At 47.9% G+C, this 22345-nt stretch overlaps 3 protein-coding genes across 5 annotated transcripts; 1 reads left to right on the top strand and 2 right to left on the bottom strand.

Moving 5' to 3' along the window:
- Positions 1-1892: 1892 nt before the first annotated feature.
- On the top strand, positions 1893-7350 carry atad1b (ATPase family AAA domain containing 1b). 3 transcript variants are annotated; one of them, XR_009931929.1, is made up of 11 exons: positions 1893-2034; positions 2491-2676; positions 2785-2883; positions 3018-3138; positions 3340-3540; positions 3723-3829; positions 4094-4183; positions 4381-4431; positions 4540-4676; positions 4899-5368; positions 5411-7350. XR_009931929.1 is itself a non-coding variant. In XM_062475297.1 (10 exons), exons 2-10 carry the CDS (start codon positions 2503-2505, stop codon positions 5017-5019), a joined length of 1101 nt encoding a protein of 366 aa, XP_062331281.1. In that variant the 5' UTR covers positions 1893-2034; positions 2491-2502; the 3' UTR covers positions 5020-7350. The 3 variants fall into 3 exon arrangements, 1 of the variants encoding a protein (XP_062331281.1); XR_009931930.1 differs by lacking the exon at positions 1893-2034 and adding an exon at positions 2041-2156; XM_062475297.1 differs by having other exon boundaries at positions 4899-7350.
- A 30-nt stretch (positions 7351-7380) lies between these two features.
- Positions 7381-13738, bottom strand: papss2b (3'-phosphoadenosine 5'-phosphosulfate synthase 2b). The gene is made up of 12 exons (XM_062475294.1): positions 13577-13738; positions 12441-12555; positions 11749-11984; positions 11219-11357; positions 10790-10908; positions 10376-10489; positions 10132-10243; positions 9788-9993; positions 9482-9617; positions 9019-9287; positions 8449-8678; positions 7381-8232 (listed from the first exon to the last, which is right to left on the bottom strand). Exons 1-12 carry the CDS (start codon positions 13601-13603, stop codon positions 8091-8093), a joined length of 1845 nt encoding a protein of 614 aa, XP_062331278.1. The 5' UTR covers positions 13604-13738; the 3' UTR covers positions 7381-8090.
- A 276-nt stretch (positions 13739-14014) lies between these two features.
- minpp1b (multiple inositol-polyphosphate phosphatase 1b) lies at positions 14015-18815 on the bottom strand. Its single transcript, XM_062475295.1, has 5 exons — positions 17109-18815; positions 16600-16794; positions 16276-16373; positions 15809-15939; positions 14015-15229 (listed from the first exon to the last, which is right to left on the bottom strand). The coding sequence occupies exons 1-5, from the start codon at positions 17692-17694 to the stop codon at positions 14827-14829; spliced, it is 1413 nt and encodes a 470-aa protein (XP_062331279.1). The 5' UTR covers positions 17695-18815; the 3' UTR covers positions 14015-14826.
- Positions 18816-22345: the final 3530 nt, after the last annotated feature.

Genomic DNA, 22345 nt, shown 5'->3' with positions numbered 1-22345 from the left:
ATAAGCCATCTCAACATGATCTTATTGGCACAATGTCCTGAAAATAATCGGGAAATGATTCAATCTGGCAACCCGACCTAGAGCTACACTCGCAAAGCAAACTGCCACTTCCATGGCTTCCGTTCCAATTGAAAAAGGCTACAAGATATCATGCCGCAATGTAGACTAGTTCCTGATACATATTCAGTTCATACAATCAGTTGAATAATGCATCATAAATCGGCAATTGAAATCATAATCACTATGACATTCTGTATTAGTCTTATTCATTTTAAATTCCATATTTCTTTCTTTGAACTGCGGAAGAACATTGTACAAAGAGCTGTACTGAAGTCACGTGTTTCGTAATTGGGGAAGTTTCCAATTTTTCATTCTGGATTCATGGTGACATATCTGACTTTTCATTATGTAACCAGCCTTTTAAGTACGGTAGCCTATGTCTAACATCTAGGTATTGTGTCCCTGAGCTACATTAGGCTACACATGGCTACAAATACATGAACAATCCTGCCTGGAGAATGTAGCATACCTGTCAGTCAACGTAAATGACAAGGAATAGCCTACACATTTACACACAAAATAGCCAGTAACATTTGGACATAACTACATTTCTAACTACTCTATGCTCTAATTACTTTGTGATTTTGCTGATAATCAACCAGTTTAAATTCGATCTGACTAAAGAACGACAAGAAGTCAAGATAAGTAGCTGATAAAACTGGTATTCGTCTCTCTGGCCAATACAGTCAATGTGTGCATTGTCCAATGATTTCTGACCATTCTCTTGTCTACGCAGACTGCTGAACAGGTGAGATGGGGACAGGTCCGACGCGTTGTGTTATGGCTCCATCTACCGGGTTGATTTGTAACGCAGATGTAGTTGGGATGGCATTTTTTTATTTGATTAATTCTGCAATGCGCTGTATAATTAATGTTAGTGAGTGACCTTCGATAAGTAGATGCTTTATTAAAGAGTGCTAACTAATAGACCAATTATTTGTTTGTAAACATTCGGGATGCGCGCGCAGCATGGTGGCAGAAAACTATAAAATATAGCGTTAATAACGGCTAGAGAATTACAGATTATACAAATAGTTACATTTAAAAAGACCAAAAAGGTCGAGGAGGACAGCCATTATGAGAGAAAGCGATTCCCCATTGATTTGTCACATCAGAATTTTGATTTGGGTCATAAAGTCTTGACATTTGAGTGAGAATGTCGCCCGGCAGACCGCATCGGGCGGCAGCCATGTCTTCACATCATGTCACAAAGTTGATAATTTTACAGTTTTACAGTCAATTCTACATCTAAAAAGTCGAGCAGGGCAGGTTTCAAGAAATATGGAAATTCTGCTTTTAGCCATCTGGTCCGATTATTTTAGTGATTTGTGTAAACTGGCAATCTGAGTGAGACTGCGTCCCCGTTACAGTTTTGACGTTAGCCTCAGGCAGACTCGGGTCGCTCAATGGCAGTGTGCACAATGTTGTAGGTATTTCACTCAATTCTACACCAAAAACGTCAGGGAGGACTGCCTTTTATAGATACGAGCCCGCTGAAGATAGCCAGCACCTCGGATTTCTTTAACCAAGCCTGTTTTGTTCATCATTTGCCTGAGAAAGCGGCCTCCGTTAGCCAGGCTAGTTTTGCCCGTTTCACTCGTCCCGGCTATTTAAAGGTCTGGGGGACATGTGACTTTTGTGCATGGACAGAAACGTACTTGTCCAAATGACAAGTGCCTCAAAAAATTTATGTCAAGCCCTGCAATCCAGTGTCCAGAGATATATAATTACCTGATCGACACTCAAGTATACCCGTGAGAAGTTCGTCTTTTGCCACCGACATGCGCAGTTGTGCCTGCTTGAAGTTGTGTGACGTAGCGTGATAATTGGTCTACTGATCATTGAGGTTTCTACCATCAAAGGTTCTTTCAGATCCAAATTTTAAGAGTCCACTCCAAACCGATAGGGGGCAACAACAAATGCCATGGATGGGGAGGCGAGAGAGTAAAACAAGGAAGCACCTAAGTTGCCGAGGTGAGTGACAGCTCGATTTCTTGCTACCGTGAATCTGTAATCGTTTTCCCCACAAAATGTGTATGTCGGCGTCTTAGTTATATGTGTGTACTCATAATTTAACAAGTGATTCGATTTAAAAGGTATTTGTCACTTAAGAACAGCTGGCCTGCTGTCTAAATGAGTCACGCGGCATGGTGCTATCAGGAAGGTCAAAGCTAGCTAACAGTATCAGACTTTCGCTTTCGTAATATTACTCGAAGAAAACAAAACTATACGTCCTTTTATACAACGACCAAACCCTGTTACCTATAACCTTATGTTGTTAATCGCATTTCACTCACACATGCCCGTTGAGTCATGTTATCGCCAACCTAAACATCTCTATCGCAATCTCAAACATCATCACCACCGGCATAGATGGCTAGCATCAACAGTGTGGGGTGAATGCCGTCTAGCATTCTTTCCTTCTTTCAGGTCTCTGAGAAGATGGTGCTCAAAGAGATTCCCACCGAGAACATCGCCCGGCCGTTGGGTCGGAATGAAGTAATAGGACTTTTATTCCGGCTGACGATATTTGGAGCAGTCACCTACTTCACCATTAAGTGGATGGTCGACGCCATTGATCCCACCAGGAAGCAGAAGGTTGAGGCACAGAAGCAGGTGAGTTGTGTGAATGTGGTGGGGCTTACAACCAGAGTCAGTTAGATGAATGGGACTGGACAGTCCAATGTTATCCCTCTTCACAGAGCACTGTGTTATTTCTGGCAGGCTGAGAAGCTCATGAAGCAGATTGGCGTGCAGAATGTCAAGCTGTCAGAGTACGAGATGAGCATCGCTGCTCACCTGGTGGATCCTCTAACCATGCAGGTGAGAGAGGGGATCTGGCTACTGTGCCCAGTAGCTCTGGAAGGGAAACACATTGTCAACATCTTTCTTCAACACCTGTTGGGTGATTCACATTGCACAGGTGTAACCCAAACTGGTCCCTTTCCTGTTCTCAGATTACCTGGAGCGACATTGCTGGTCTGGATGAGGTAATCAATGAACTTAAAGACACGGTCATACTGCCCATCCAGAAAAGACACCTGTTTGAGGGATCCAGGCTGCTTCAACCCCCTAAAGGTAAAACACAAACACACACATGTATACACGCACACACATAGTATACGTGTAATGTGTCCTGCTTAAGAGCACAACAGCTGTGATTCACACTGAAAAAATATGCTGGATAAGCAATTGTTAGTCATAGATCCTGTTCGGCTTCAGGGTTATATTGGAGCTAGTTGGAGCATGGAGCTTCTAACCGCTCCTCTCTGCCACCAGGCGTGCTGCTGTACGGCCCGCCAGGCTGTGGCAAGACGCTGATCGCCAAGGCAACGGCCAAAGAGGCGGGCTTCCGCTTCATCAACCTGCAGCCGTCCACCTTGACGGACAAGTGGTATGGCGAATCTCAGAAGCTGGCGGCCGCAGTCTTCTCCCTGGCCATGAAGCTGCAGCCCTCTATCATCTTCATAGACGAGATAGGTGTGTAGGCTGTCGTCAGCACAGACCCTCCCCTCCCTGTCTGTCCCATGAGAGGCACTGGTGAACATGCCCCTGTGGATGGCTCGACTGAAGGCTTGGGCGTTGACGCCTACATAGGAAGGTGTGCTGCTTTTTCTGATGATCTTTGTTGACAACTTTGACTCTTGTTGTTGTTATTCCAGACTCGTTCCTGAGAAGCCGGTCCAGTTCAGACCACGAGGCCACAGCCATGATGAAGGCCCAGTTCATGAGCCTGTGGGATGGGCTGGACACAGACTACAACTGCCAGGTGGGTCTATGTAGCTGTCTCGCCCAGGGCTCAGGCCTGAATCTGGGCCTAAACTTATGGAGGTCTATGTGGGTGAACCTGTTTGTGTAGGTTCTGTGTGTAAATCAGACTGTTTCAGTGGGGGGGGGGAAACCTGTATTGTAATTGCCTTGGGGTCTGGTATTGTCTGACAGGAAGATGGATAAGGAAAGGCGATGACTGAATACAGCTTCTATTCTGAGGGTGAAGGACCATGTGTAAACTGTGTGTGCGTGTGTGTGTCAGGTGATCATTATGGGGGCCACCAACCGTCCTCAGGACCTGGACTCTGCCATTCTCAGGAGGATGCCCACCCGCTTCCACATCAACCAGCCTGTGAGTGGTAAACATGCCCACACCACACACACGCAGGCCCCGGGCCGCACGTGTGTTTAGCCTGGCCTAGGCCTAAGCCTGCTCTCCATGGGCATGTTTTATCAATAGGCCATTTTGAATTCACTGCCAGGTGTATTTGTTTGAGGAAATCCCTTCAAACTGGACTGATCTCACGTTTGTGGTTTCCCTGGTTGCAGAACGTCAGACAGAGAGAAGAAGTGCTGAAGCTCATCCTGGAGAACGAGAGCGTGAGTGACCCAGACCGCCCCCCTCGTCACCCCCTGCCCCGTGCGCTTGCTCCCGGGTGTTGAGTTTGACCTCCCCCCCTCATAACCCACTCCTCTCGTGGTTACCAGGTGGACACGGAGGTCGACTTGGGCGACATCGCCAAGGACACGGACGGCTTCTCGGGCAGTGACCTCAGGGAGATGTGTCGCGACGCGGCGCTGCTCTGCGTGCGAGACTTCATCCACAACAGCCACGTCAACGACAGGTACCGCCGCATGCTCCTCCTATTCCTCCTGCCTCTCCTGGTTTGAGGTTGCCGACTGTAACACTGGAGGACCACGAAGAGCTAGAACCTCAGCTCTGTTTTGATCGGTGGTTCAAATGGTTTAGCATCTTGCCATTTATATGCAAAGTGCTGTTCATATGTTATGGTTCCTAACTGTGTTGCCCACCCTTGGTGTCTCTCTCCCCCCCCCCCACCCTCCAGTCTGGATGAGGACCACATACGGCCCATCCAGCAGCAGGACCTGCAGAAAGCCTTCCAGAAGATGAAGAAGTCCAAGTCTGCGGGGGGCCAGGGCGTCCTCATGCACGCTGCGCTGGACTGAGCTGGCCTGGGGAGGGGGGGGAGCTGCGGGCTGTAGTTCATGACCTGTCCTGTCTTGGCTGTCGTATGGTGGGAGAAAACCTAGGGAATCACAAAGCAGGACCGCCACATATCTAGCCAGCTAGCTATCAGTCACTCACACATGGCTATATATAGCTCTCTATGTGGGGCCTGCAGTGTTCACCTGGTAAACTTGCTTTTTGACATGGAACATTCCTGGGGGTTCAATCCATCACCCACAAATACAGGGATATCACTTAATACTATCTGACCTGTTTGTGTCTATACACATTGGACAGTGATGTAGATGGACAATCTCACTATCACTGCTCTCATCCAAATCCGATATTGTCATAACGACCAGCGTTCATCCCAGTTGACTGGATGTTCAGGTCAGGTATTACTATGTGATTCTGCTGATGGGTCATGGGCTGTTTGGACTCCTTCTCTGGCAGGACTGTGGCGTGTGTTGAGACTGTTAGTCCTCCCTGGTGTTCTAGCCCACCCACCCACCACAGCAATACTGGTCTAGCCCCCCCCCCCAGCCCCTTCACACATGCGCACACACACTCATCATCCTACTTAGAAGAACTGAACTGATAAGAACTATGCTGACCCACATGGTATGGTGTTCACCTGGTCTCCACCTGGTCTCCTCCAGAAGTCTTTGCTGGAGGTGTGTGGCGTGGAGGCGGGGCTTGTTCCGTTGGGCATGGAAGGCTGTTTTAGTTCGAAATGCGTTGAATCTCCACAGGAGGTTTGGAACATCAGGACTAAGAACATGTTCAGTTGAAGCTCTTGAAGAACGTTGTACATTGTACATATGTCAAAAAAAGGAATATCGCGAATATAATGTGCCACTTTTTTTTATGACTTTTAACTGTGGGGTGTATTCTTCAAACAAGGCGCAGTTCTTGTTTTTCTGTTTTGTTGGTCAGAGCTGCTTGTATAGCACGTCAGGTTCTTGCGTTGGACTATGAATAAGAATAATTTATATCATGCATGTTACTTTTTTTGTTTTAGACTACATTGTGAAATGCAGTGTCTCTTCTGCTGTCGGTGGTCAACAGGACAAAGGTACAAACTACATGCTCCAGGCAGGTTTACAGCTCCATGGCCTTTTGGTAGTTCATAGTGACTCAGTGCTAGCCTGGCCAGGCTGTACCATAGCTGATAGCTAGCTGATGTTGCTAGGTAGTAGTCGTTACAGGTATTCATCACGTGTCTTCAAGAACTGGTCAGACGAGTTACGTTGTGTGGATGTGGTTATGAGTGGCGAAGCTGTTTCTTTCTGTTTGTACTAGCTAGGTAGCTGACCACACAGTTGGACGCCCTCACAGCTGGATCAGTCGTGTGTGTGCGTTTCATCGAGCCAGCCAATCAGCTCTCAGCACTCCCCCCTACTCCCCCCCTGCTGTTGTTGAGGACAGATGTTGGTTAAGAACAGGGCAGAGTGAGTGACAGCTGCATGTATGCCTCTCCCCCTGCCCTGCTCTCTCCCCCTGCCCTGCTCTCTCCCCCTGCCCTGCTCTCTCCCCCTGCCCTGCTCTCTCCCCCTGCCCTGCTCTCTCCCCCTGCCCTGCTCTCTCCCCCTGCCCTGCTCTCTCCCCCTGCCCTGCTCTCTCCCCCTGCCCTGCTCTCTCCCCCTGCCCTGCTCTCTCCCCCTGCCCTGCTCTCTCGCCCTGCCCTGCTCTTTCGCCCTGCCCTGCTCTCTCCCCCTGCCCTGCCCTGCTCTCTTCCCCTGCCCTGCTCTCTCCCCCTGCCCTGCTCTGCTCTCTCCCCCTGCCCTGCTCTGCTCTCTCCCTCTTCCCCTGCCCTGCCTCTCCCTCTGCCCTGCTCTGTCCCTCTGCCTCTTCTCCTGCTTCTCCCTCTGCCCTGCCTCTCTTCTAGTCTGGCCATACATCAGTATGATCAGGCTCATCAGCATGTCATGAATGGTTGATCATTGTAATGGTCAGTAGAACCAGGCTAATGGAACGTAGAGAACTTACGGAACATGATTCACCTGTGCTTGTCAGAGATTAGTATCTGTTCACTGTACATTTAATACAATGTCATATGGACAATTTGCCAATGAATGTGGATGACATAGATGAGCAAAATCTCCATTGACATTCTCTGTGTGAGAGAGTGTAGAGAATTCTGTTAAGTTTTGACTTATTTTATATTTACTTGTATGTGGATATGTAATATAATGTTGTTAAGGTGTTTCTGAATTTGATTAATAACAGATTTGAAGTATTGTCTGAATTGTTTCTGACAATTTTACGTTAACATGGAGATGTTTGAGTCTGGATTCTGATGAATGCTGAAATAAAGCAATACATTTGAATGTAGGTCCATATTAGCTTTTATCATTAGCTTTTATTAGTATGGATCTTGACTTATAAAATATTGTATATTTATACTGTATATTAGCATTGAAAGGTAAGGCACCATGGCATTGTTTGATAAATATACATTTATATAAATGTCTGACATAGGCTGCTTGGAAACCCTTTGACACACTTTCTTTACTTGTTCGTTATCTTCACAGTACAATGATTACATTTTCCCACTTTGTTCATTCAGTTGAGCATGGTAGCGCAACATCGAAACCATCTGTACTAACCACCTTAGATGTGAGATATTATCCCCAGATAAAAAGAAGCCATACGCATAAAACTATTTTAAAACATTCACACTCATTCTGGCAAGCCTTTAAGTCATTTTGCCCAAATACATACTATTAGATAATAAATTATATGTAGATTCAGTTTGGTCCAAATACAAACCAGATGATTTCCAGTTCCTTATAGTTGATTAAAATGCACTTAAGACTACCACCTTACAGTATAAAACTAGAATTTCAATCACAAGTGACTTATACAGTACATGATTCACTACTGGTGTACAGTATCCCTAGATCCCTAGACCTCAGTAACTTCAGTATAGATAAGAATATATAAAATGGAGTGTGTACGTGGTATCGTGTCGTCGTATGTGTTTGTGTATGTGGGATGGAGTGTGTGTGTGTGAGAAAGAACTTGCGTTGTACCGTTTCAGCGTGTGTGAGATCCTTGGTGTGTGTGTTCACTTGTCTTTGTTTAAGGAGCTGTAGTACTCAGTCAGAACCTTCCAGGCCTTCATGGCCATGAAGCCATCCGGGGGGTTCTCCCCGCTGCGAGCCAGCCTCCTCATCTTCGTTCCCGAGATGAATTCAAAGTCCTCGTGTCTGTGAAGGGAGGGGAGGAGTGAGGGGAGGAGTGGAGGAGAAGGGAGAGGTAGGGGAGGAGCGAAGGAGGAGATGAGACCAAGGGAGGGGAAGGGAGGGAAGGGATGGGAGCACAGTGGGTGGGACGAGAGGTTATCGAAAGTCCTTGGGTACGGAAAGTATCTCCAGCCTGTTGTGTCTACAGCTATGGGTACAGACACGGTACAGCAGACATACTTGTCCTTGTCGTAGAAATCCATGGCCTTCTTGGTCTTGTTATAGGCTGCCACCCTGAAAGGGATGATCTCTAGGGAGGTGAGGCCGGGAGCCATGGTCAGGACCTTGGCTCCGTGGGTGGGCTCGTACAGGTCCTGATTGGTCGAGGGGTGAGGCATGCCGGCGGGGTCGCGACCTACGATGTAGAAGTTGGCACCTGCGATCATGCGTGCCCGGCAATGCCACTGGACCTAATGAGAGTGCAAAAGTTTACAATAAATAAACGACCACTGACAACAAACGCTATAAATGCAAATTAAGAGTTCCACTGAAACCAACAGCGTTTTTCTTACATGTTTTATTGATAGCACCATGGAGAGTTGTGGCTTCCTTTGTTTTTTTTTTGTTTTTTTTGGGGGGGGGGGGGGGGTTTCATGCTTTATTGGACAGTGTTCATGTGAAGTGTGACAGGAAAGGCAGAGAGAGAGAGAGAGAGAGAGATACGACCAAGGCCGGATTCGAACCCAGGGCCCCCGTGCAGAGTCCACTCTTGTGTGAGAGACCCACGAAGAAGAGGAGGAGAGCAGTCACCTCAGTGGGCCCGGCGTACATCATGGGCGAGGGGAAGATGGCCACGATGGTGCTGGCGGGATCCAGGACGCCGTCGTCCAGCACGGCGGCGTGCTGCCTCATCCGCCAGGCCAGGGGGACGTCGTCGTCCTTGGTCCAGCCCCCCAGGGGGTGCAGCAGCAGCACAGGGTTCTGGTAGCCGCGCTCCAGGAGCCGGCGCCGAGTGTCCTGCATCAGGAGGGCGTGGCCGTTGTGGACGGGGTTACGCAGCTGGAAGGCGAAGACGGCGTCTGGGGGGGAGCGGAAACGTTTCCGTTTTTTTCCGACTCTTTTTATTTGACATTTTTTATCCGAAGCAATGTACAAAGAGTGCACGTAGAGGGTAAAGCAGGAGATCGGTGGTCTGAGCAATGCACCTGTCGACTCACACACACGGAGGTTCCTGCCTTTGTAGTTAAGAGGACTTAAATGGATGTACTGTCACCTGCTTTCATCTCTTTGAACCTCTGCTTCAGCTCCCGTGGAGTGAGGCGGTACTGGTCCAGACCATCGTCCCATCTGATTCGCTCGAGGACCTCCAGATCTCCACCCACCAGCCAATCGCCACTCTCCATAATCATCTGCGAGAAATATGTCTGTTCAGCATTCTGGGGTTTTGTAGAGGTTTCCATTTATAACAAAGATCGTTCTTTAATAACGCTCATCTCTCTTTGTCGTTCTATTCCTCTCCCATGTTTTGTTCACACTCACTCACACACGTTCATACACTCACACACACACACACCCTCACCTTGATGTGGGGGTGCTGAGGGCAGGTGGTGCCCCACTGCCGGGCACAGCGCTCCTCCTTGCGGTGTTCATAGAACTCCGGGTTCCGCAAGATGGCCACGCGGCGCCCGGCGTAGTGCAGCGCGACGGCAGCACAGCCGTCCAGCCTCTCCTTGTCCTCACTGGACACGGGCAGCACGATAGGCACGGACAAGTTGATGGTCCCCCCTGACACACACACACACACGCACGCACTCCGGGGTCAGTCACTGAGGTTGCATGAGGAAGTACACTTGAACATACTTACAAGAAACACACGTGACAGATATTGTGTGGTGTGGTGTGGTGTGTTGCAGGACAGCCTACCATCTAGCAGGTTGTTGAAGTGCAGCACCTGGAGCAGCTCTCTCTCCCTCATGAAGCCTTTGAGGGGGCTGGCCCAGCCCTCGGCCAGAACCTGCACCCACTGGAGGTCCAGCTGGGGCAGGGGGGGGGGGGGGGGGGGGTCAATAAAGTGTGGAGAGCAGTGAAGCCAAAGAGATGGAGGCAGACAGAGTCAGGGGCATGAGGGGGAGCAGGCCAGGATCATGGATGAAACATGGCTGGTTACCTTGGTGATGCTGAGGGTGGGCAGCGTGCTGGCGTCGCTCAGCGCCAGGTCCAGCTTGTTCTCTGGCACCAGCAGCTCCGTCACCTCCTCCGTCACCCCCGTAGGCACGATGCCCTGGAGATACAGGTCAGAGGTCACAGGTCATGGGGCGACCAGGTGGACAGACAACTAAAGCATTGTTTCTCAAATGGGGGTACGTGTGCCCCTAGGGGTACTTGAAGGTACTACAGAGGGTACGTGAGATGAGAGTAAATGGGGCACTGAAGCTCAAAAAGTTGGAGTTTTCCTTAATAACAACTGTAGCCATGGGGAGGAGCATGGTCCAGGCCATCGGGAGCACGGCATCCGCAGGTCATCGCGATGACTGTGGGTAGTCATGGTAACCAGGGGTAGGCATGGTAACCCCAAACCCACCTGCTCCTTGAGCAGCTCCACCACACGTTGGATGCACTCGTCCACAGAGATGTCCCCTGTCTTCAGGACCAGCTCTGGGGCCTCCGGACACTCGTAGCTGGAGTCGATGCCTGTGAAGCCTGGGGAGAAGATATCATAGTCATCATTATCAAGAATAATAATAACACCTGTATTCATTTAACAGACCGTTTTATCTAAAGAGAGGTACGGAACAAGGGGGAATTTGAACCTGCAACCTCTTGATCTGCAGTCAAATGCTGAGCTATACCCTCCAGATATGAGCACACAGCAGGCTTATTCAATTCATGAAGTCTCCGTTAACAGTCAGGGGAAAGTATTCCCATATGATGCAACCTAGGGTGGGCTTGATTTGGGTCTGCGGGCGGGCCAGGGGATGGTGAACTAGAAGGCAGTAGAGCGGGTGGCTACCTTTGATCTCCCCAGCGCGGGCTTTCTTGTACAGGCCTTTGACATCTCGACTCTCACACACGGCCAGAGGGGCGTCCACAAACACCTCGAAGAACGGCAGTCCTGACTTGTCATGAACACTCCTGGCCTCAGCACGGTCCTGCCCATACATACAAAACACATGTACACACACACACAACATGCACACAACATGCACACAACATGCACACAACATGCACACAACATGCACACAACATGCACACACGCACAAGAGAAAACCTGGGTTATAAAACTTGAATGCATTCGAATGTGAAAATCTTCTCCAGGGAAGTCGACAGAGAACCAAATGATCTGTAGACTGCAACCAAATCCAGTTCATCTGTCAATTTATTAATTCTTCTGAATATTCACTCCCTCTCTTCCTTCCTCTCTTCCTTTCGTCCTTCCTCACTTCTTCTCTCCCCATCCATTCCTCCCTCACTCCTCATGTCCCAACCTCCCACCATTTCTCCCTCCCACCATTTCTCCCTCCCAGCCCCCTCCCAGCTCACCTTGGTATAGGGGGAGATAAAGCTGGTGATGCAGACCAATCCGGCGTCAGCAAACAGTTTGGCGACCTCAGCCACGCGGCGGATGTTCTCCTCCCGGTCGTTGGCGCTGAAGCCCAGGTTCCTGTTGAGGCCGTGGCGAATGTTGTCCCCGTCCAGAGAATAGCAGGGGATGGCATGCGACACCAGGTACTCCTCCAGGGCGAAACCCACAGTGGTCTTCCCTGCCCCGGACAGACCTGGAGATGGCACCCAGGCAGATATGTTAGCCCGCTGAGCTGAAGCCAGTTTCTTCTGTTTACTGTGGTCTTGCCAATCAATGACGAACCCACAGACAGGTACACAAGACTGTTTTGACATGGTGTTAACCGTGAGTAAGTTTAACTAGACAGGTAGCATAACTGATCACTACTACCTTACTTTCCTCGGGGGAATGTCCCGGTACTTACTGTAAGTCGCTCTGGATAAGAGCGTCTGCTAAATGACTAAATGTAAATGAGAGCAAAACCAGCTTGGATCAACAACATTTTGAGTTGCATTCTGATTCTGGGTCAAGAAGTGTAGCAGAGGTGGTTGGGTTCTCAGCTCCCACCCTGCCAGACCAAAACTCCCCGCAAATGTCCTCTTGGTCTAATGGCAGAGAGCTGGGCTTGTCACGCAGGGTACAGGGACGGGAGACTGAGGTCGATGCCCACCTGTGAGCCAGACAGTGCAGCCTCTGAAGCCTCCTCTGGTGCCCACCACCTGGCCTCGCTTGGTCCTGCTCACATGGTGGGCCTGGTACACCACGTTGGTGGCTCTCTGGAGGTCCTGATCTCACAAACACACACACACACAATGTGTGTAAATATCTGTTGGTGTACATATGTGTGTAATGTTTGTATGTGGATGAAAGTGTCTGGTAAATGAATCGGATGTCAAATAATGTAATTGCTTGTTCCAAATGAGCAAACAATGTTGGAAGAAAGAAACACGTGGAAAGCGGGGAGAGAGAAATAGGGAGAGAGAGATTACAAGAGGGAGAGAGTGAAAGAGAGAAAGGAGGGAGTGTGAGTGAGAGTGCAGGAGAACAAACAGGCCTATTCATCCAGTTTAGCAGCAGTCCTAGCTATATGTCAACTCCAGCCAGCTCCGTCAGTGGAGGCACTCTCCTCAGAGCCGGACCTATGAATGTACAGGATGGGGAGGGGTGACGGAGCTGTACTGGCCTAGCCAGAACCGCATCTCTCTCCCTCTCTCCTCTCCTCCCCTCCCCTACGACCCTCCACCACCACCACCACACACACTCACACACACACACACACACACTCAAATCCACATGAATATGGACGATTCAGACGCAGTTCATCAATGAACCCTTGTTAGGTATAAATGTATTTGAATTGTCTTCATCGAGGGGTTTAAATCGTATATTACAGCAACAAGCCAGTAAAATGTCCACTGGAAATCACTGAAATAATTAGCCAATAACTACTTGTAGAATTTATGCCCCGTTACCAGTGTTGTCTCAGTGCAGTCTTTTGATTCAAAAAAGGACATTTCAATGTAGACACACTATTTGTAGCCTACTGAAAGAGTTTGGTCTGTACTCGGCAGTAAACTTCAGTATCGACCTAACTTGATATTGGTCCATAAACTTTAAGCATTTTACGATAATCAAAGCGGAACTTTCTACACTTCCGAAAGATATGTTGCGCGACGCCCTTATTATACGAATTAAATCACAGATCATCATCTCATTCTCTAAAACTTTTCACAGCGAACGTGTAAAATAGTTTCGGGTGAAGTGTATTTTTAAAGTGCAGTAGCCAACATCACCTAGCCTACTTACCGTCCTTTGCTTTTTAATCCCAGACATCTCACCACTTTAGCAGAAAGACCTCGAGGCTTGGTATTTCCTTGGTATTTCGTTTTTTAGTAACTATTCCGTAGTAATGAATCGCATGGGTAACAGTACGTGTAATAAGCCCTTCACAGGACACGTAGCACTCTCCTGGCCCTGCCTCCGTCCCTCCTCCCTGTACCAAATCCCACCAAACACCGGATACACTGGCCACAGAAAAACGTCTGAAAACACGATGTTCTTCCCCCCGGGGCTCGATTTTTTTTTTTTAAGTATGTCAGTAATCCATGCGTATTATTATCATTAATATGTTAACTAACTAGTTTAGCAACATATCTGAAGTCTTTGAATTTACTTTGACTGTACATGTGTGGTTCTCAAGGCGCTATCTTCTTTTTAATAGATGCATTTGACATTCAGTCTTAATTGACAGTTTGAAAATCAATTTATTAAAACTTGAAAAAGAAAAGAAATTTCGCTCCAGTTACTGAAAACTGCCCAACACAAGCCAAATAATCCGATCAGCATCCACCTCTAAACACGTCGTTTCGGAATCATGAGAATGAGTGCATGATACCTAGTAGGCTATGATCAACAATGTATAAAGAATATAATTAATTACAATTCATTTGCCTTTCAAACCCTGGTGTTCCTGTGGAGTATATCCCTTGCGCTGGAATACCCGTTTACACATTGGGTTGCCCATTTGTCTGATCTTCTGGATAAAAAACTATATTGACAGTTTTAAGGAAAAAGTTGAAATACATTAAATGTGAATTCAAGGCAATAAAGTTTAAAGCTCCATCTTGGTTTGGAAAATCGGGTTTGAATAAAACTCAGATTCTCATTCATCATCAAAGTAAAAACCAAAATCTGAAATATTAAGTAGACACCTGAGACATGTAAGGCTATATTTTGGTTATATAACTTTTTTGTGTCTTAAAAATAGTACACAGTTTGCTGTAGTGTACACTACAACTTGTTTGGTTGAAACCCTCCGTCTCAAAACCAATAGTCCCCTTAACCCTGTATAGTAGAAGTGTTACTTATAACACTGATTTAATTTAGCACATTTTGGCACAACTGACTAAGGTACATGCTGGTATAGGTGCTTGTGCACAACAGTATTCAATACTGGTCCAGCAACCATGAATATGAGATACAGTCTGAATCAAGGAAACCGGAATAATGTATTCAGAATGCGTTCAGCCTGGTGCTGCAGGCCCACACATCCTGGGTCACAGTTCAGAGTTGTGACTGGGTGGGTGGTGGGGCTCGGTGTGTCGGGATGGGGTCACGCCACACTCCCGGTAGAAGTCGCAGCCCTGCAGCAGGGCTCCGTAGCGCTCCCTGACCTCGCGGTACAGCGGGGCCGGTTCCTTCATCCCAGGGAAGGTCACAGGCCTCTCGTTGAGCAGGACCTGCAGGCGCGGGCCCTCGCCACACGCGTACAGCACGAACAGCAGGTTGGCGGCGTAGGGGACGATGCGGCTGGTGCGGAAGGCGCGCTCGCGCTGGGACAGGAAGTTGTCAGCCGTGAGGGGGGTCACGTCCCGGAAGAAGCCCAGGAGGGAGAGCAGGGGGAGGAGGGTCTCGCCGTGGCCCACCTGGACGGTGACCGCCTCCGACACCTGGCCCGACCTGGAGAGAGAGAGAGAGAGAGAGAGAAGGGGGGGGAAATAGACAGGGAGATAGTTGACTATGTGATGGAAATGCCAAATACTCTCTGTATCCCTTTAAAACCGCAACCCCACAGTCCTACTGTTGCCACGTCAGCACATTGTAGCACGGGCCTGTCGAGGGTAGATGAACGGGTTAATAGGAACAGCGTCGCCAAACGGTCATGTTGCAGGTAACCCTCCACAGAAAAGATAAACAAGCCCTTGTCTGCAGCTGTAACCCTCAGGCTTTAACAAACACAGTCACAGCAGTCCTGCTCCACAATAACAATCAACCTTTCAGTTAGCAACACAGAACTGGGTTATCACTGCATCTCCAGCACAGCCAGTCTACGCAAGTGGGCAATCAATAGTGAGCTGGCCATGCCGACTCGCTACTGCAACAGCGTCGAGAATGGTTTAACTCACTCCACAAATGTTAATAACACCCAACGGCACCATCAAACTACTAGCTTTTCAGTAGCGCAGAGAAGTAGTGTTTGTTAAAGGTGGTCAGATCCGATAGGAAGCCACAAAATGACTCTTGCTGCAGCTGTCTCACCTGTGCTGATGTGAAATTAGGTCCAGGCGGTTGAACAGGTCGTGGAAGAGAGTGCAGCTGGACTTGCGGTTGATGTTGTGACCATAGCCTCTCTTCCAGTACTGCTTCAGGTCATTCTTGTACTCCAGCACCTGGAGCAGTCAGAGTACTAAGTTATACAGATAGATTACACCAGACCGGATAAGCATTGAGTGAAAAACAAAGACCTGGCTTGCACACAACTAAGGTTTTACATTGTATATTTGTTATTACAATAGGGATGCGTGTGTGTGTTTAAATCCTGTCACTATAGGGGGATGGTAGAATAGGGACGGGTGAGAGTTCAGTGGTAGAAAGTGGGGGAGGTCAAGGGAGGGAGAGTGGAGGAAGACATAGGAGGGGGGGAGGATGATTTGCCTTTTTTTAAACCTACACCCCTGGGGTCAGAGGTGCTCTGTGGCATGCTGCCTTCCTCTCACTCATCCTACCAAGGCATCTTCCTCGTCGAAGAGCTGACACCAGGGGGAGTGGAGGGACTTGATGGCAAACTCATAGGAGCAGAGGAAGAAGGCTGCCTCCACCATAGCTGGAGAAAGACAACCGGATACTGCAGTGAGTGGTTTACCCTATCTAGCAGTAATCAAATGCACAACACCTATGCTATGTCCGTGAAACACAGTGCGTCAGTAACCAGATTGCATTTTACTGACGTCTCGCACTCAGGATACATGAAGGATACTGTCTTGTATTAGTGTTTCCCGGCAACCCCTTATCGAGAAGAACAGGAAGTAGTGATTAATGTGGTTTCTCACCTGGGGTGACGAGGCTGTAGGGCACCCGCAGACGGTCGGCCATCTTCCTCTGCACCTTCTGCATGGCTGCGGAGGCCTTGAACAGCTTCACCTCCATCAGGGCGCTCGGGTTGTTCTCCACACTCTCCACAAACCTCTGACACTTGTCGAAGAAACGCATCAGCTCGTCGTCGATCTCGTGCAGTTGTCCAACATCTGCATATACGACACATCATAAAACAGCTGTACAGGAGGCAGCAGATGTACACTTTCTGATGTCCAGTGCACCATATATGTCTATCTACTTTGGTGGTGAGGTGGGGTCAGATTTTACATGGTTTCTGCTGAGTGAGTTCTGCCTTCATTCCACTCTGTACCAACCATGTAACACCTGGCTATAGAGTGGAAGACCATCTGACTTGAAGTGTCAATTTCACAATACCCACTCAAATATAATTTGGCATTTAAGACTGGCCCAGATACAGGATGGTTTCTAGAGGAAAAATATTTTCTCATGCCCCGGGACTCACCTTTCACCTTCCAGAGGTTGAGCAAACCGACCTGGAAAGCTTCAATGCTGTCAACACATCTGTGTTTGGAGCTGGTGGTGAACTTAATGCGTCCACCTCGTAGGTTTTCTTCCGACACCAGTGAGGGGAACATGGTTGCCAGCCTGATAGCTAGGTGTCTGTGGTCGTCTCTTCCCTTCTGCACCAGTTTGCCGTCCATGTCCTCCGTGTACCACATCTTCCATTCGGTTTGGATATGTTCCAGCCACTTCTCGGTGCTTGATGCTTCGTTTACCACGAGGTCGTACAGTCGGTGTATCTTCTTGATGTTTTTGGTAGTTGGATACCGCGTCCCATGCCGAATAATAGCAGTCAGATGAATCGCACTGCAATCGGAGGACGGTGGTCTCGATGTATTAACGGCCAGGATGTTGTCTCTGAGATATGGGTTAACGTCCTCATACCTGCCTTTTGTCCCGAAGTAGTTAGCTATTAGTGGTATGTTTGAATCAACATTGCCTTTTGCAATAGAACAGTAAGATAGGCGAGTCAAGGCAAGGCTAAAAGTGGTCAAAATCAAACTTTGTTTGGAAAATGCAGGTGTCATTTCGTCATTATACTTGAGGTAGAAAGTCTGAACTATCTAGCTTGATACAAAAAAAGTGCTAAATTTGGCATCGCTCGCTGGCTACAGCAACATGATCTTTGGCCAAGCCATCCACCACTGCAGCGGTTTGTTTTGTTGTTCCGTGTTGTGTGCACTTTGAACTCAGCTCCAGTTAGTTGGCCAACCATAATGTATCCAAGCGTTTGTAAAGCTACATAACATTGGCTATCATACATACATGTATTCAATAAAAAATTAAGAATTACAACACCGTTGTAGGTAAAAAAAATCAATCATCATCAACGCAGGTCATTATTCATGTAAACGTTTCCATCGCTGTCATTAAATATAATGATCAACTTTCATGAAATCGTTTTCATAATGGTTCGAGCGCCATGTTTGCTAACTAAACGCCAGAGGGCGACTAAACAGCATTTATTATTTTCAAAGTAAATCGCATCTTTCACTAATCCGCTTTGGCACGATGCACAGATTTTCTTGCACACATATTTCTCTACTGATATAGTTTGCAGGTTTAGCCACGGCCACTTACTAAAATACACGCCTGTGTTTATACCTTTAATTAAAACGCCAATGAGAAAATGCTACAGGCATTTCATGTAGCTCGGTTACAGTTGCAGATTGATTTTACAGCAAATCCAGTTGACTGTCCTCGGAGGCAAGGATTGTCCAACGTAGCGCGCTTTCCGCATCTTGATTGACAGAGTGCCGCGGCCGTTTCCAGCACACCTGATGCACACCGGTAAAGGTGAGAAGCAGAACTGAAGTTAAAACGTTTTGACATGATTCAGCTAGCTAGCTGTGTCATGTTAGGAAGGACCTAATTCGCCAAGTTAGCTGGCTAGCTAGCAAACTTAGCTGTCGCTTTCTCTGAATAGCTGTTCACGACGTTGGTGGTTATAACCAGCTGTCACATAATCTGTTTGCCATCTCAGTGTTATATGCATATCCCATAACAAGCTTTGTTAAAATATGTACATCTAAAATGTGCCTAGAATTTGAGTAACCATGAACCCCTCCTCCCAATGTGTAAAATAGGTGAACATTGATTCTGGAAATTGTGTCAATGCTGTCAAATACTTTTATATATGTGTATCAGTGTGTGGTTAGATGTAGTGGGTGGAGGAGAGAAGAGAGAAGTTGTCTTCTGGCAAGAAAAACGTTTAATCATTAATTAATCAAGTAAGTGTTGAATGTAGGCTACTAGCCAAAGTAGCCATCCCCTTGTCTTGAAACTGATATTGCGCCAAACTGTACCCAACCCGCCTGTAGGTCTTCATATCTACACTCCATGACCCAGAGAGCAGATGTTGTCTTCACTGTGTGTGGTCTACTTAATCCTGCTGCTCTGTTCTGTCCTTGCCGTTCATTTAAAGCATGACGGAAGTCTTTGGCTGTAGTGTGTGGAAAATGTGAGCCAGTTGTGCCCGTATGTACAATTAAGCTGTCCTTAGAGGAATACGAAAAGCAGAGGGTGTGTGTGTGATCCTGATGCAGACCTAGATTAGCCAGCTAAGTAGGCTATGCCGTTAGACTAGAAAACAACCTCAGCCAGCAGGAGAATATTTACGCAGCTTTCATTCTACTTTCTATGGTAGTGTCAAGGTTGCTTGTGAAAGTATTGTTCCCAGTCAGTCAACCTATCTAATGTATTTGCGGTTGTCTGTGTCAACACAAAGTGTTAAACAGTCTCTGCCACTGACCACATGACAACTGATGCCATAGCAATGAATCTCTTTAGATAGGCCACCAATCAGCAGTCACGCTCCATTCTATAGATTCTGTACTTTTAATGCTGTGTGATCAATATGTAAATTGATTGTTGTCAGGTCTCATCCAGCAAGCAGTTCTGGTGCACCTCGAAGCAACGTCAGCTATAACAACCAGAGAAGTGTGGGCCAACAAAAAACGACTGCATGATGTATATTTCTAGTAGAGTATGTAAAGTTCTACTACATCTACTTAAGATGACATATTCCAATTTGGTGGGGGAAGTTCAGCTGTTTCATAAAACTCAGTTTCGTAGCTATGGAAAGGATTACTCGAGTCTCTTGAGTCAATATTTTTCCAAAGTCAGGCCTATGAATCATGCCGAGCCTGTCTGTATCTTTTAGTTGGCCCACAAACACATAGGCCTAGACTGTGTTTGGCCAAACGGATTGTCAGTCGACCTGTTTTCGCCAGCTAGCCATTCTTCAATTCCCCCCTCCGGAGACTGCGTGTCATGATAATCTGGCTGCCCCCCAAAAGATGAACATTCCGTGAGAGGAATGCGACGAGGTAGCCTCCTCCCTGTTCCCACGACGACCTCAGCCAGAACGCTGCCTCAGGTAGAGCAGCGCGGCCGAGGGGAGCGATGTCGTCGGAGGTGAACATGGTCGGTTGTTGCTGGTCCAGCAGAAATGCCTGCGCTGTGATTATGTTGAGGTGCATGGCCCCTGGGCAGCCGTCCAGTGGCTGTCGGGCGAAGCCACGCATTGGCCCTTGACTGTGTGGAGAGAGGCCACAGCAGAGATGGGAGGAAAACCTGGCGGAGAGCCAACCTTTTTCTTTTTATATCCCACCATACTTCACTTCCAACCCCAACGATAGGACGTTACTGTACGCCACTGGTCGATGCGAAGACTTTCAAAAACCACACACTGTAATAACAACTCACTATTCTTCTCTTAAAAGCTTCCGCTTGCTCTTCCCTGTGAGGGACGCTGTGAGACTGATTCTATCCATTGTCATGGTCACACATTAAAGCCGACGGAGGAGAACCGCCGAAGAGGCTTTCGAGGCAGCTCGCCAGGGGCTTTTAATACGACGAGGAGCTGAGTTTTCATAAAGCGAGTCATCCAGTGAGTTGTCAGAGCGTTGGCCCCGGCTCGACCTCCCGCCTCAGAGATCCACGGGTCTGACGGACAGCTAGTAGACTGGAGTCCGCGGAAGCTGGCGTTAAATGGAAAAGAGCTGCTTCAACACACACGCGCACGCACGCACACACACACGCGGCAGGGGAAAAGCTCTAATCACTGTCGTCGCTAGCTCGAGGAGGAAATGACTTCTCCTCGGCCAATGTGACGGCCTGCCTAAACTCCACTGACGGCTCTCTTCCTTTTCACAGTGGTTAAGGGGCTAAAGATGACCATGAGTTGACCACTAGTGGACCGCAGATAGAACACATCGGAAAGGCGTTGACTTAGGAGCGGGTCTGAGTGGGAACCGGGGATGTGCATCTGGTTCCTCAGAGAGGTTGTAGAGGGATCAAGTTCACTGGATTACCACGGTGTTTGGCCTTGCAGCCTTATCAAGCTCTCATGGACATAGAGAGCCCATTCTGAACACAGAAAACGGCTTTATAGCAGTACAGCAGGAGCACAGCTTCAGGGACCGATGGGAGACAGGAAGGAGATGATTGGGCCAAACAGGTGCCCAATGGAACTGTGGAAAGGCTCATTTAATTTAGAATAGAAGGGTAGGAGTTAAGTGTTGTTTAAGTTTCCGACCACAGAGTTGAGTGTCTGGTCCTCTATCCATACAAGTCACTTGTTGTTATTGCTTGTTTTTATATGGGACATACAAATGAGTTGAAGGCCATTCAGGGTATGGCCTACAGGTGAAATTCAATACAGGTGGGAGACCAGTATTCTGTGCCTCCAGGCATCTTTTGTCAACACCATACCGTCTCGCTCAACCTCCATGAAAGAGAACCTCGTTTGAATACAGTCTTTCCCTTGGGGGTGGGCGGGAGGGTGGGGGTGGGCGGGAGGGTGGGGGTGGTGGTGGTAGGCAGGGGGACATGACTTAATGTCTTTAAGCTACTTAACACGCTGATGCATACAGATTGTAAACCAACATTTAAAGGGGCATGAGTCCCTATTGAAATAAAGGTGACCATGGTTTTCAGGAGGCTTGTATTAGTATATAGAAAACTCTTTCCTTTGAACCTTTTTACAGGTTTAGGCACTGTACCCGTTCACCATTCCCTTTTCTCCATTGCTGAACACTGAGGCTTGGTAGCGCACTTTCCGTTACCACACCGACAGGAGATGTATATGTAAACTCTAACCCAACAGCACATGACTGTGAGTCAGCCAGAAAGGCAGGAAGGTTCTCTCTGGCAGAGTTAATAGTAAAACGTTTGGGGTTAGGGATTGCACAGGGGAGGCCAAGGCACGTAACCAGGCAACTCTATCACGGCACTACTCTGCTTCCTGTGATAGCAGAGTGTATGTGTGTGTGCGCGCGTGTGTCTCAGGTCGTAGTCCTTCAGTTCCGAAACAGGTTGATATGGAGATTTGCATCCATTAATTAAAAGCAACCACTCTTCCTTGCTGGGTAAGTTAAAAGTCGGATGACTTTATTTTACTTCTTTCTATATATTAAATATGTACAATATTTTTTAAAGAGGCTGTGAAACCATAAATAACCCTTGATAATAGGCAGCTGTATGTGTGGGGGGGAGGGGGAGGGGGGGAAACAGCTTGGTTTACTTTCATTCTTCTAAATGACTTAACCTATTTGAAATACCAGGTTTTTCCAGAGCGTTGGAGGTCTGACAATGATTGGCTAAGCTGTCAGGAGATGCTGAAGAGATCCTCTTGTGAGTCACAGGATGGGAGGGGCTGATGGAGGATGGGAGGGG

The sequence above is a fragment of the Osmerus eperlanus genome, chromosome 12, assembly GCF_963692335.1.
Source record: "Osmerus eperlanus chromosome 12, fOsmEpe2.1, whole genome shotgun sequence".
Classification (NCBI taxonomy): domain Eukaryota; kingdom Metazoa; phylum Chordata; class Actinopteri; order Osmeriformes; family Osmeridae; genus Osmerus; species Osmerus eperlanus.
This window is presented reverse-complemented; position numbering and strand designations above follow the sequence as displayed.

Coding starts and splice junctions, on each gene's coding strand:
- atad1b (XM_062475297.1), top strand. CDS start 2,503: ATGGTGCTCAAAGAGATTCCCACCGAGAACATCGCCCGGCCGTTGGGT. Junction 3,541..3,722: donor CATCTTCATAGACGAGATAG/GTGTGTAGGCTG, acceptor TTGTTATTCCAG/ACTCGTTCCTGAGAAGCCGG. Junction 4,432..4,539: donor TCATCCTGGAGAACGAGAGC/GTGAGTGACCCA, acceptor CGTGGTTACCAG/GTGGACACGGAGGTCGACTT.
- papss2b (XM_062475294.1), bottom strand. CDS start 13,603: ATGTCTGGGATTAAAAAGCAAAGGACG. Junction 9,994..10,131: donor CTTCAACAACCTGCTAGATG/GTAGGCTGTCCT, acceptor TGTGTGTGTCAG/GGGGGACCATCAACTTGTCC. Junction 9,618..9,787: donor CTCAGCACCCCCACATCAAG/GTGAGGGTGTGT, acceptor TATTTCTCGCAG/ATGATTATGGAGAGTGGCGA.
- minpp1b (XM_062475295.1), bottom strand. CDS start 17,694: ATGACACCTGCATTTTCCAAACAAAGTTTGATTTTGACCACTTTTAGC. Junction 15,940..16,275: donor TCGACGAGGAAGATGCCTTG/GTAGGATGAGTG, acceptor TGACTGCTCCAG/GTGCTGGAGTACAAGAATGA. Junction 15,230..15,808: donor CTAATTTCACATCAGCACAG/GTGAGACAGCTG, acceptor CTCTCTCTCCAG/GTCGGGCCAGGTGTCGGAGG.